Source organism: Neoarius graeffei, chromosome 3 (genome assembly GCF_027579695.1).
Source record: "Neoarius graeffei isolate fNeoGra1 chromosome 3, fNeoGra1.pri, whole genome shotgun sequence".
Classification (NCBI taxonomy): domain Eukaryota; kingdom Metazoa; phylum Chordata; class Actinopteri; order Siluriformes; family Ariidae; genus Neoarius; species Neoarius graeffei.
In genome coordinates this window covers 96,540,944-96,554,728 of record NC_083571.1, presented here as the reverse complement: position 1 = coordinate 96,554,728, position 13,785 = coordinate 96,540,944, and the positions used below count along the sequence as shown (strand labels likewise).

The 13,785-nt window shown below is 43.8% G+C and overlaps 1 protein-coding gene across 4 annotated transcripts in view; it reads right to left on the bottom strand.

Moving 5' to 3' along the window:
- Window positions 1–13,785, bottom strand: part of jag2b (jagged canonical Notch ligand 2b) — a 78,508-nt gene that overhangs the window by 5,083 nt on the left and 59,640 nt on the right. For all 4 annotated transcript variants that reach the window (XM_060917708.1, XM_060917709.1, XM_060917710.1 and 1 more), the window contains 12 exons: window positions 9,727–9,889; window positions 8,840–9,004; window positions 8,651–8,764; window positions 8,345–8,572; window positions 8,065–8,181; window positions 7,922–7,949; window positions 7,079–7,164; window positions 6,536–6,649; window positions 6,275–6,390; window positions 4,650–4,901; window positions 4,413–4,544; window positions 298–448 (listed from right to left, as the gene is read on the bottom strand). In XM_060917708.1, coding sequence (XP_060773691.1) covers window positions 298–448; window positions 4,413–4,544; window positions 4,650–4,901; window positions 6,275–6,390; window positions 6,536–6,649; window positions 7,079–7,164; window positions 7,922–7,949; window positions 8,065–8,181; window positions 8,345–8,572; window positions 8,651–8,764; window positions 8,840–9,004; window positions 9,727–9,889 — 1,666 coding nt within the window. The remainder of the gene's footprint in view (window positions 1–297; window positions 449–4,412; window positions 4,545–4,649; window positions 4,902–6,274; window positions 6,391–6,535; window positions 6,650–7,078; window positions 7,165–7,921; window positions 7,950–8,064; window positions 8,182–8,344; window positions 8,573–8,650; window positions 8,765–8,839; window positions 9,005–9,726; window positions 9,890–13,785) is intronic.

The window sequence follows — 13,785 nt, the reverse complement described above, 5'->3', positions numbered from 1 at the left end:
TCAAGAGAATCCACCCTCTTCTACTTCAAAGCTTCTCAAGATTTGAGGCACCTTTTAACCTTTCAGCTCCTAAAATTACTGCATTTCCACCAGAGAAGGCCTTGTCATTTTGGACTCTTTAGGAGTCATTACTGCCTGAAAGCATGCAGACAGTGACTTCAGCTTAGTCATGCTGTTCCCATGCTGCATCAGCTAAAGTGAGAGAAAGAGCATGAATCACACTGGCTTTACAGCCTCTGGTCTCCAGGCACCCTCCTGTCATAGCCGTTTAATCTACGTGAATTGGTGGATGCTCACCCACAGACTGAGGCACGACCCGTGTCTCCACTTTGACCTCGATGACAGCCAGCATGATGGTGCTGTTGTGGCGCTTGGACAGCGTGCTGACGATGGTGCTGGCCGCCTCCTGGATCCGACTGTGGTCAGGCTGCTCGTCCTGCTGGAAAGACTGCACAGAGCCAACATTGGATGTGTTAGGAGTGTGTGTGTGCGCGCGCGCGCATGTACGTGCGCACGCGCATGCATGGTGGAGAGACAGCAAGACAGGAGGAAGTAAAAAGATACACATTGCAGGAAATCCTGATTGAGAATGAGTGATGCGATTTAAACTTGTGGAATACGGTCATCTAAATATGGTGGTCTGAAATGCAAGTTTTGTGGGAATTTGTGCAAGTTGAGAGACACCTTGGATCAGGCTTGCAGTACTCGAGTCTGACTCGTGCCCTAAATTTAAGGACTCGTGACTTGACTTGGATTTGAGCACTGATGACTCGGATTCGTAAACTGGAGACAAAGATTTTTTTTTCTTTATTTTTTTGTAACATGCCATAATTTGTGGTATATTTTTGACATGGATGCTTAACATTAGTGTCACTAGCCTTTTCCTAAATATTCCTGACAGAATTTTTTTTTTTTGTAGCCTATGGTATGGGGCATACATTTTCACACTACTTAAAGCGATCAATGGTGTTTTAGAGAACGTGCGCACGGGTCATTTGTCTCTGACTCATCTCGGATCAATAGTGGACTTAACTCGGACTTGACTCAGTTTTCTTTAATGACTTGGACTTGAACACTGGGGACTTGAGACCAGACTCGGACTCTAGGTTTAGTGCCTCGACTACAGCACTGTCTTGGACAGCAACTGGAAACACACGCGATTTAAAATACACTAGTTCCTAAGTTCAAAGAAGAGAAACAAGGAAGCCTGTATTTGCAAGGATTATGATCACTCTCTCATTTCATGCCTCCATCCCACTGACTTACGAAAATCTCCAACATGCAACGACCTGCAGCTCAGGATACCTCAGCATTTCCTGAAGCTGTGAGTCAGCTTGCTGTAATGTGTGCATCACACAAATCCATACACAAGTAAAGGCACTTAGCGATCCACATAAGCCACAATAACTCATTAAAAAGAAGAAAAAAGGGGGGATGAAATGCAAAGCTTTAGGTGTATTACACACCTCGCAAAATACGGAGTACACCAACAGGAATGCATGACTGCAGACAAATATCCGAATAGTATATCTAATAGGTTTATTTAATAACCTCAAGACTCAAAGCCTTTACAGACCAGATACGACAAACGCTTGACATGAAAATCTCATCTCATTATCTGTAGCCGCTTTATCCTGTTCTACAGGGTCGCAGGCAAGCTGGAGCCTATCCCAGCTGACTACGGGCGAAAGGCGGGGTACACCCTGGACAAGTCGCCAGGTCATCACAGGGCTGACACAGACAACCATTCACACTCACACCTACGGTCAATTTAGAGGTCACCAGTTAACCTAACCTGCATGTCTTTGGACTGTGGGGGAAACCGGAGCACCCGGAGGAAACCCACGCGGACACGGGGAGAACATGCAAACTCCACACAGAAAGGCCCTCGCCGGCCACGGGGCTCGAACCCAGGACCTTCTTGCTGTGAGGCGACAGCGCTAACCACTACACCGCCGCCTGACATGAAAATGTGAATTTAATATTTTACCTTCTATTTTGTGCTCGTTTCACACCGTGACAGTCAGTAGTGTCCTGAGTGAACAATGGAGTTGTCTAGTAGTGAAGACAATACTTTTAGACAAAAAAAAGAGAACGTTTTGAGTACACCCGTTATTGGAACGGAGACAACAGGGAATGCTTCATAATCTCATTCAAGAGTTGAAGCTGACAAATGGGATGCTGGGTAACAAGATTAATGAGCTACTCAAACATTTTTACAGCTTTTTCTGCGTCGCATTACATTACATTAATGCCATTTAGCAGACGCTCTTATCCAGAGCGACGTACAATATGCGGAGTCGTTGGGGAGCAGCTGGGGGTTCGGGGTCTTGCTCGAGGGCACTTCAGCCATTCCTGCTGGTCCAGGGAATCAAACCAGCAACCTTTTGGTCCTAAAGCTGCTTCTCTAACCATTAGGTCATGGATTCCCTCCGCATATCCTTCTATTGTGCGACATCAGTATAGAACCCTCATTTGATTGGCCAGGTAATTATTTCCCCCATATGAAATTTCACAAACAGAACCGATATTTATTTTTTCATCATACCAAACTTCGTTCTTTTTGTGTAAAGACTAACAAGGACAAGTATTTAATGACCCGTGTTATTTTCATGAGAACATGTCTGAAAATTCAGACTTGGTGTGCAAGGGACTTCAAACTTCAGTTGGACAGTTAAACTTGTTAACTTGTGTAAAACAAAATGAGCGGAATGAACCACGGACACCTTGTGCCCCACTCGTAGAGGAAAAACACATTAAAAAAGACGGAACTTGTGGTTTTTACTTCCATTTCCTCTGGAAAGTTATCTTACAGGCTTTGTGCATTGCAGGAAAATGCAAATTGAAACAGTAAAAGGGATGTTGGACGGAGTGTCTGTGGGAATCCTCAAGATAAATTATAAACTTAAATATCGTAGCTAATTTCAAGTTAAGGGCAGTGGTTATATGGCCAAATCATAACACTGGTGTGCGCGCATGCACATGTCTTCTTCAAATGGTTGCCACAAAGTTGGGGAAATACACAATTGTCTGGAATGTCATTGTATACTGCATTGCAATTTCCTTTCACTGGAACAAAGACTCATTTTCCAGCATGACAATACCCCTGAACACTTTTGGGATCAACTGGAATGGCAACTTCACACTAGACATCAGTGTCCGATCTCTTGTGACCAAATCTCTACAAAAACCTAGTGGAAAGACTTCTCAAAACAGTGGAGGCTGTTAAAGCAGCAAACGGGGAACAACTCGATATTAAATGTACAGCTTTGGAATGGGATGTTTAATGGTCAGATATCCACATACTTTTGGCTATAGCGTGTACCAACTATAAAAACACTTCAAAATAACTGAGAAAGCCACACCACTGAAGTATATGCAGGGATAAGAATGAGAAATTGTATTTTCAGCTGAAAATTTAATCGGGGGTCTGGGGGCCATCAGCCCCCAGCCAGGTCCAGGGCGGAGCCTGGTCGGGGGTCGGCCCCCGGAAGCTAATGAGTTTTATACATTTTAGACCACTAGAAATGGTCTCAGATTGCTCAGTTGAATAATATTTTCAGTCCAAAGAAGCTTGAGTTTTGGACACAAACACAAAAATAGTCTCAATAATGCTCAGCTAAAAAGAATTTTTAACTTCATGCTAGAACGAAAGGAATGATGAATATAAATTAAACACAAAGACAGAATATTTGACAATCCTGTAAATGTTTCAGTTACTTTATTAAAGAATGCAGTTACCTCTTTTGCAGTGAACTTGTCTCAACAGAAACACAATTTCCCTGTTGAACAGTTCTCTCAGCTCCCAAAGTCACAATCACATAACTAGCAACACTACTCTAAGTTTTCAACATATTTACAAAGTACTTGTTCTTTTTCTAGGAATGCTTCATTGCAGAGATGTTTTTTTCCTTTTAGCAGCTAATCTGAATAAGCGATTCGTTTTCTTTTGTGATAATTTTCACCATTTTGAAGCTCTTATTCGCTGTTACATCCTCAATCTCCAGCCTCGTGGAGCGCCACGTTGAATGAGTAAGAAAGCAAAATGCGAAGAACCAATTAGAACGAAGCTTACATGTGACATTTTGGCCTTTCCTATCTATGCTCGTTTACCATTGGTCAAATCGCGATATTTCTCTCTCAACGGCCAATCAAATACAGTGTACGTTCTGAACTGCCGATGTAAACAGAGCCTTGTTCCCGATGGTTGATCGGGTCAACACATACCTAACCCCCCCTAAATATTTTCTCCTCGGATTTAGACGATTCACAAAAATGACCCCAGGGTTGATAAAATCCGCGGAATTCCGCGGAAAATTCCCATCCCTGTATATGCAGTAAACAGTGAGCTCCACAACCAACAGCAGACAGGTTTTATTTCTTTACACACACGACTAAATCAGTTCACTTACCATGGCCACCTCTACTGCATCCTGGTTGGAGTAGGAGAGTTCACAAAGAACCAACAGGGCATTATCTTTGGCAAGGCTTCGTGTAGCAGGCAGGTACCTCAGCTCCGAGCATACATTCTCCACTGTTGTACCCTAGGACGGAAATCAGTACTTCACAATAGAACATGCTGTTTACCCAACAGCTGTTAAATTCAACAGCTATGCAAATCAGAATTACAATATTAATCCCAAACTCACCGTGGGGAGCTTGTCCCGGTTGAAGATGAGAGTAATCCGGGCACAGCTGTTACCCAAGTATCCTGTATTGGGCTCACACTTTGTGTGAAGAGCTGGTGGGGCATCGGGACTTGAGCAGAAGCCCCAGTGGTGGCATGGGGGAGAGAGGCAGGTGAGGAAGCCATGTTCTAGGCACTCACGACCCGCTGGACAGATGTGATGCTCTCTCCCTGGGGCTCCTGGCAGAAGACATGGGCGCCTGCCACAAACCACCTGACAGAGGGTTACAAGGATCATAGGTCATTCCCAAAAGTGAAAATATCCATCATGTTTGTATTAAAATGACAAATTTAACGACACACTTGTACGAAACCCAATACCTCACATTCCACATGTCACCGTTGAGAGTCAAAGCACAAAAAAAAAAAGTGTACAATACACCAGTCACAGTTTGGACACACCTATTCATTCATAGGTTCTGTATTTTGACTATTTTCTACACTGTAGAACAAAACTATGAAATAACAACATGGTACATACAGTATATGGAAGTGTAGTAAAGAAGGAAAAAGTAAAAACGCCACAACAAACAAAATAGGTTTCATATTTTAGATTCTTCAAAGTAGCCAGCGTTTACCTTGACGCTTTGCACACTATTGGCATTATCTTAGCCAGCTTCATGAGGTAGTCACCTGGAATGCTTTTCAATTAACAGGTACCTCGTCAAAAGTTAAAATAGTGCAATTTCTTGCCTTCTTAAATGTGTTTGAGATCAAACAGTAAATAAGATCAACTGTGAGCTACTACTCACTTACGTATACCCCCGCTCTCACTTAGGAATGCTGACTTCAACAAATAATTAACACTGAAATAAGTAAGTAAAGAGCAGTGTTCTCCCCAGGTCTTTCAATTAGCATCCTGGTAAACTGTCATTTTGAAATAGCGTCAAAATCCACCCTGTATTTCGTAAATACATTCAGTCGGTAAACAGCAAGTCGATGTGCGACAGACCTGAAAACGGTATACACCGTACAGAACCCCAAGCTGAAGCTCAGTACCAAATATCAAGCAGTTGTGATTTGTAGTTGCTGAGAAAAGTGTTATGAAAACTTTGTAAATCCATGCTACATGTTTCGTAAATACATTCAGTCGGTAAACAGGAAGTCGATGTGCGACAGACCTGAAAACAGTGCACATGGTATAGAACCCCAAGTTGAAGTTTGGTACCAAGTGGCTATGATTTGTGGTTGGTGAGAAAAAGGGTGTTTCGGATGGACGGATAGACAGACCAAGGTAAACCAGTATACCCCCCCTCCTTCAGAGCGGGAGTATAATAAAAATACAGTAAACAGTCCTATTCCACAACTGTAGTAATCCATATTATGTCAAGAACCGCTCAACTAACTAAAGAGAAATGACATCCATCATTACTTCAAGACATGAAGCGTCTTAATAAAGAAAACCCACTGAATTAGGTGGTGTCCAAACTTTTGACTGGTACTGTATTTATTCTGTGCATTTCACGTCTCCTGTTCATTGCCGACTGTATCCCCAGAACCACTGCTTGCCCCATTAAATGTTGGCATGACCAGTACAGCATGCTTCTATACAGACATGTCAGTCGTCTGAGGGAGAGTAACATTTACCTTTGTACACTCTACTTTGCCATTAAGACACTGACAGGTGTTGCAGTCTTCCTCCCATTGGCTGCCATGAGGGAACTGCAGCCCAGTATAATGACACATCTTCCCAATGCCTATGACTGGATCACATGACAAGAGAGCGTCTTTAAAAATCAACTCGTACAGGAATCAATTATGAGAATCCTATTCATAACTTCGAGTAGTATAGAACAAGGCTTTGGTTTTCAGTCTATACTTGGAAAGCAGCTCAGAAAAGTAACTTACACTCTTGGCATCGACGTCCAGAGCGCCCGAGTGGGCATATGCATCGGAAGCCATTGATCTCATCCACACACGTAGCTCCGTATGCACAGGGTGATGACTGGCATTCGTCAATGTCTGGGGGGGGGGAAAGCACATGTTCATCTATACAGTAAAAGTACGTAATTGAAAACTGCTGCAAAACAGCATCAAAAGAAACCCACAAGCCAAACGTCTAATTTATTTAAATAAATAATAATAATAAAAAAAGGCAGCACGCAGTGGCTCATGTAGGCGGCTCCCTGGGATTGCTACCAGACATTAAATCAGATAAATGCATGGAATACTTAAGAGACCATTTTCTGTCAGAGGCATCAACAGTCAGATGAGACAAAGAGACAGCTCCTGGACAGCAGAGAGGAATTTCTGACACTGCTTGAATAATTCATCTCTTCTATCTATGTGTAAGCAAGGGTTAACCTTTGCTCCTCAAAGAGGTCAAAGTAGACAGGATGCTCTGTAATCTGGCATTCATCGTTCCCACTTTTCCTCCCTGTGAATACTCACTGATGCGACAATCAGGGCCGGCGAAGCCTGGGGTGCACTCACAGCGGAACCAGTTTACGCCATCCACGCAGATTCCTCCGTTATAGCTGCACGAGAGAGTAAAACCAGTAAATTACAGACAACGGGCTGATTCATGCAAGTAATGGAGACAACATTGATTAGCCCTTCATAGCAGAAATGTAGCAACATAAAAGAAAAAGAAAAAAGCGAAAAAGAAAAAAAAAATGTATATATACAGAGTAGGATAGGAAAGGTTACAAAAGACTCATCCCATTCATCAATACTGCACTTTTCAGATGCTAATCCCTGCTGGCCCCATGCTGGGCTGCCCTCCCTGTCCCCTCCTCCCCTTTCCCATCCCTATCCACAATCCCCTGCTTGTGGGTCAGCAGGGTAGAATGGCAGGAGGGCAACGAGGGCTGCAGGAGAAAGAGTCAGCCCCGCCTCCTCCTCCCAGTCCCTCAAGCCCTCACCAGTGGGGGCACCCTTTTAGAGTCATCGGTTCTATTGTGTGCCCCATTAAAACCATCTCGAGCTGTCCCATGCTGTTGGCTTAAGAGAACGATTTAAGGACATCTTCCCTTGGCTTTACAACCTCCCCCCGATCCTATCCTTCAGCCTGCCCAGCCTCCTCCTCCATATCCGATCGCACAGAATGGAAGGCAAGAACGGGGGGTGGAACTGGGCAGAAGCCATGCAAGAAGGGTTATTCACAGCTGGTGGTGTTGTACAGGGAAGGGGAGGGTCATCACAGACAGCAGGGACAACAGAACCACCAACAGCCCTGATTAGAGTAGAGTAAATACGGTGGAGGGGTGGGGGGGAATGCTGCAGCTCGCTTACCAAGGGTGAGGGTTGCAGTCATTGATGTCTGTTAAGGAGAGAGAGAAGGGAAAACAAGTCAGTCATATGGAATTGAATCTCAAATGCTTGTATTAACAATCTACATAACATAAACAGAACAAATAAGGACATTAGTAACTGACTCTGTGAACAGGTAGGTCCCTCCCAGCCATCTTTACAAATGCAGGTAAACATGTCACCACCTCCCACACATGTTCCTCCATTAACACATGGACTGGAAGCACACGTGCTGTTCTTTGCTGGAGTGCACAGAGAGAACAGGTTCACCGTTACCACGACGGACACAAACGCCACTCAAATCTGTTCTCAGGTTACTCAACATACAATCAGAAGCCCTACAAGAACTACTGCCTTTCACTGCAGCATTTTTTGACCATATACGCCAGAGGTTAGCAAGCTTACCCAAGTTGCAGGTGTGTCCACCCCAGCCAGGCAGACAAGCACAGCGGAAGGTGTCTCCATGGTCATAGCACGTACCCGCGTTGGCACAAGTACTAGAGTCACACTGGCTCTCACGCGAGTGACATGTTTTACCCTTCCAGCCATCAGCGCACTCACAGTAGAAGTCATTGACCAGGTCTTGACAGCGGCCCCCGTTCTTACATGGGTTCCTGCTGCACTCGTTCACATCTAAAAGACAGGAAAGCTAAGTGAGCGTGAACCAAGAGGGAAGGGGACCGTCAAGAAGGGAGGTGGTGATGTACTCACTGAGGTCACATAGTTTGCCCTCCCAGCCATCAGGACAGAAGCACTGGAAAGAGTTGACCCCATCGATGCAGGTTCCCCCATTGCGGCATGGGCTACTCACACAGTCATTCACGTCTGAAACATGAAACAAGGTAAGCACACAGAAAAGGGAAAAAAAAAAAAAAGGGACAAGATGGCAGGACGACTCACTTTCATGGCAATAAGTGCCGGTAAAGCCAGGGTCACAGGTGCAGGTGAAGTTGCCACTGGGCTGACTGATGCAGTGGCCATGAGACCCACATACATTGGAGGAGATGCGTCTCACGCCTCCGACTGAGGTGTTGCTCGCTACAGTGATTGTGCAGCTGTCGATCACTATGAGACCAAGAAAGAGAACACACAAAAACAAAAGATCAACGGTGAGCTACTGCTCACTTCCATATACCCCCGCTCTCGCTTATATCAGAATGCAAGCAATCGAAGGAATAGGACACTTATTACGAATGGTGACTTCAACAAATAATTAACCCTGAAACAAGTAAGTAAAGAGCAGTGTCTCTCCCCAGGGATTTCAAATAGCATTTTGGTAAACTGTCATTTTGAAATCATGTTTTGGTTCTTGAAATAGCGTCAAAATCCACCCTATAGGTTTTGTAAATACATTCAGTCGGTAAACAGGAAGTCGATGTGTGACAGACCTGAAAACGGTATACACGGTATAGAACCCCAAGCTGAAGCTTGGTACCAAATATCAAGCAGTTGTGATTTGTAGTTGCTGAGAAAAGTGTTATGAAAATTTTGTAAAATCCATGCCATGTTTCGTAAACACATTACAGGAAGTCGATGTGTGACGGACCTGAAAAGGGTTGGTGAGAAAAAGGATGTTTTGGATAGACGGACAGAGGTAAACCAGTATTACACCACACACCCCGGAGCGGGAGTATTGTAATAAACACTAGATCAGGTACATCTATAGAGACGTAGCACAGATCAGGACATTCAGTAAGCGCTTTATATCCAAGTCCAGCTGAACTGTGGAAAAAGGAGAAATGGTTTACAAAGAGCAACTATTAGTACACAGGGCTGGTATTCATTACCCTGGCAGGGGGCGGTCCTGCAGTGATCCTTGCGATCAGCACAGGTCTTTCCCTCATAGTCCTCAGTGCACGCACAGTAAAAATCTCCCAGCATACTGTGGCAGGTTGCTTCATTCTTACATGGGTTGGGCTCACAAAGGTTCGAGTTCCAATGGCTTGGCACCTACATACAAACATAAGAATGAGGGGTTATAAAAGGCAAAAGAATGAGGAATATAGAGAATAAACAAGATAGTGGACCAGAGGAGGTGAGTGAAACCTTGATTTACTTCAGGTATTGTCTCTTAAGGCCCCATTCTTTTTAAACAATGGTGATAAACAGGGTCGTAAGCTGTGGAAGCCTGCCAGTATCTTATAGGCCAAGATGAGCGGATGTCACCTTCACACTCGGGACTGATTAAAACAAACCATAAAGCTGAGCTTGGCCATCCTTCCTTTCTCAATGAACTGATCCAGCAGGAATTATATTTTTTTTATATACAAGTTTTTTTTTTTTATAAGTTTTGACCTCTAGGTCACACAAGTGAATTCAGCCAGAGTGGGGCTAGATGATCATTGCTCCATAATATTTCCGAATTCAGGGCAGAGAAGTACTTTGGCTAGAAATCTGCTCTCCTTGTTCATGCAACTAGCTCCACACCACTTCAGCAGTAGATTTCCAGTCTCCATTATACACAAAACATCTTCAAGAGGGATGAACTTGGAGTGAATTCAAACAAGACTCTTAGGGAGACAGATCCTGCCAGTTGCCATGTAAGGCGTTTTATTGGGTTGCGGCCTGGCCATTCTTCCCCTGCTGCATGTCGGAGAATTAGGCTGTCTGTGGCCACCTCTTTGCTCTGTCTATTTATTTATTTTATTAGGGATGTTCAGTTTATACAGTGGGAGGCGAAGGTCTGTTAACAGCCCTTATCCATGCAAAAGCTGATTACAAAACAGCAGTCTGCTTCAAGGAAAGAAAAAAAAATTCTATACAAAGCTTCTCCAGTACAGCAAATTCAGCATCCATTTCAGCTGGACTTTTAGGTCACCCAATGCTTAGTATTAAATGTTAGAATGATAGCTGCCACCAATTCCACAGGGTATCAGTTTAGGGCAGGGCTGTTGCATGCCTCTGGCTTCAGCTCTAAAAGTCGGCTCATGTGCAGGTGTTCTTGAAGAGAGCCATTACAGATCAAAACATCTGACCTGTTTATCCCACATGCCGTCTGTGAATGACAAACCCTTTGCAGGCTAACAGCATGCCAAGCACGAACTCAACGTAACGTAAAATAAATAAATTACAAAAAAAAAAAAAAAAGGCCTTCTCGTTCCTGGGCTGTGTGTGGGCAGCCAGCCAGTAAGCCCCCCCCGCCCAAAAAAATAAGAGGGGGAGGGGAGGGAGGGAGTTGCCTCATTTACTACGTTTTTTATTTTTAGTCTGTACAGTAAGCCAAGTCTGGCTCTATACCAGCTTCTAGCACCTCCATAGAGATCCACTTCAAATTCTCCGCTGGGTGGCAACAGGCCCCAGACTGGGCCATCAATAACAAGACCAATGTGGTAGGAACAAAACCTTCTAGCTCCCACTTCCACTGGAATAGCAGCCCTGATCTGATCTGCCCTGCCCTGCCCTTTATCAAGACTCCAAACAAATCCATGCCAAGTGTGAGACCTTCCAGTTTAGACTCTCCAACAGAAACTGTATAATGTAAGGAAAAGTGTATGCTGATGGTACAGAAAAAGGGTCCATGTTGGTCAGGGCTCTCCTGAAAATCTGAAGTAGCTGGCGCATTCTGGTGCGCTCTCGGGTAATAAATTACCAACCATTTCCCTGCAAAATACTTGCAAAAATATGTATGAAGTTTCCCTCCAGATGTTTGTGTGCTTAGCTTTCTCAGTTCCCCTCTGTAGTACGCTGCCTGGCTCTGCAACATAACTACATGGTGAGCTTATTTGGTTCATGTGTAATGTACTTGTGCTTCTGGTGTGGTACAATTTTATAATTTCAGCAAAAATGTTTGCACACAATTAGTTATTTGCACTTGCACTTTAAGCATGAAGCCTTAGTTAAGGGACCATACATCTCTATGGGAACTTTGGTACTCTGGGTAGCTTCTGGATATGAAAAAATTCTTAGATATGAAAATGATTTATCTGTAAAAACCTGCAGAAAACTTAACTTTATTTGGCCTACGGAAGGTTTTAGTTTCTTTTTCTTCAGTAGCATTTTGTGAAAACCAAGTGAAATTGTCTGCAACGACCACCAACTGCATCATTACCGTCTGGTCACGTGGTCCAGCTCAGCCAATCAGAGCGTGAGAATCGATCAACAAATATGGCATTGCTTCCGGTCATACTAGACCTGAATGGAAACAATTCTGTAGTGGAATAATTGAATTTGCGGCAAAATTATGGGCAGCGGAGACGATATAAAAATTGCTTGAACAGTGAAAGGCAAATTTTTATTTTTATTTTTTTTCTGGGATTGAGTAGCCAGCGCAGACCACCTGTGCAGGCGGAGAAAACTGCCGGTCGCCAGTGCTTGTGGACATCTCTGTTGGTGTACCCTATTCATTTCAATTAAAAATCGTGCCTAACAGACATAGCCTGGCCAAATATAGCTGTAGCAAAATTTCAACTTTGTAAACAAACATGTTAGTTGTATTTTAGCTCTTCTAGGTATTGTTTGAGTGTGAAGCCAGGTACAATGCTTTTAAACATCACACAAAAGGAGGACACTTTTTAAAAAATAATTACTAAAAATATTACAAAGTTGAATTCATATGAAGTGTTAGGTTCTTGCTAGGTATAGAAAGAGTGGCCCTCATTTCATCAATCTTGCATAGAAACCAGCGCGGATCCAAGCTTAGAAACCACCTCACGACAGGGTGCATGTGTGATTCATGAAAGATTCGTATCTCACCAATCACAGCGCAAGAATGACTAGGATAAACATGCCATCTGAAAATCATCATTTAAATATCATACCCTCGGTTTACAGGCCACACCCCTAGAGTTTACATCATGGAGATGAGTAATACGGCATTAAAAGGAAGCCATAAAAAATTTTTTTTTTTTAAATCCCCGAGGTCCAGACCTCTCATGTCTTACGGACAGGTAAAGGTCTTCAAACGGAGCCAGATGTGCTGTTGCTGAGGTATGCTGACTGGTAAAGCTCATTTAAAAATAGGTGATTAAGCTTATAACCAAAATCATATGGAAAAATATAGCTGCAAGCAGCAATCCGGGGCCAAGCAGGGTGACCCAGCCTAAGTTGCCATGGCAACAGAAAGAACTGACCAGGCAGACGGTCATAGGCACGCACAGGAAGTGTTTACAAGCAGGAATGTACCTCCAACCAGACGGTTAGAGGCATGCACGGCTTCACCGTCAAATTCGATTGACTGTGATGGCTGAAATTACTTCCAGTGTACTAGGTGTGTGTGTGTGTGTGTGTGTGTGTGTGTGTCTGTGCTAAAAGACTGCTGAGATATGAGCTCAATGATGTAAGAGCCAAAACACATTTTGGAAAGTTATAGCGCCCCCTAATGGCCAATGTGCACCAAATGTGGTATGGGCCATTTTGGAGGGGTGGTGCATAATCCCACCAAGTTTGGTTAAGAAAGGTCAAAGGGCTGCCGAGATATGAGCACACTTCCTGTTTCGCGTCTGCACAGCCAAATTTGATTGGCAGCCACGGCCAAACGCTTATGAAATTCGAAAAACCGGGTAAGTTTTTAGTGCAGCTTAGTCCAAAGTTGCCATCTACCAAGTTTGGAAGGAATTGGTCAAAAATTGAGGGAGGAGAAGCATTTTAATTGATTTTCACAAAATTCAAAATGGCGGAAAATATACCAGGCCGAATATGACGCCATAGGGTGCGTTGGATTCGGGTTGACCCAAGGATTCCAGCCATACTAAGATTTTGACGATCAGACATACGGTTCAAAAGTAACAAGCAGAAATGTACTTGCAACTTTGACCTGTTGTTGGCGCTAGAGAGTTTGAGATGCTGAGTTGAAATTTGCTGACAAGAACCGTGAGGCAGCCTAGAATCAGTGTGCCAAATTTGAAAAC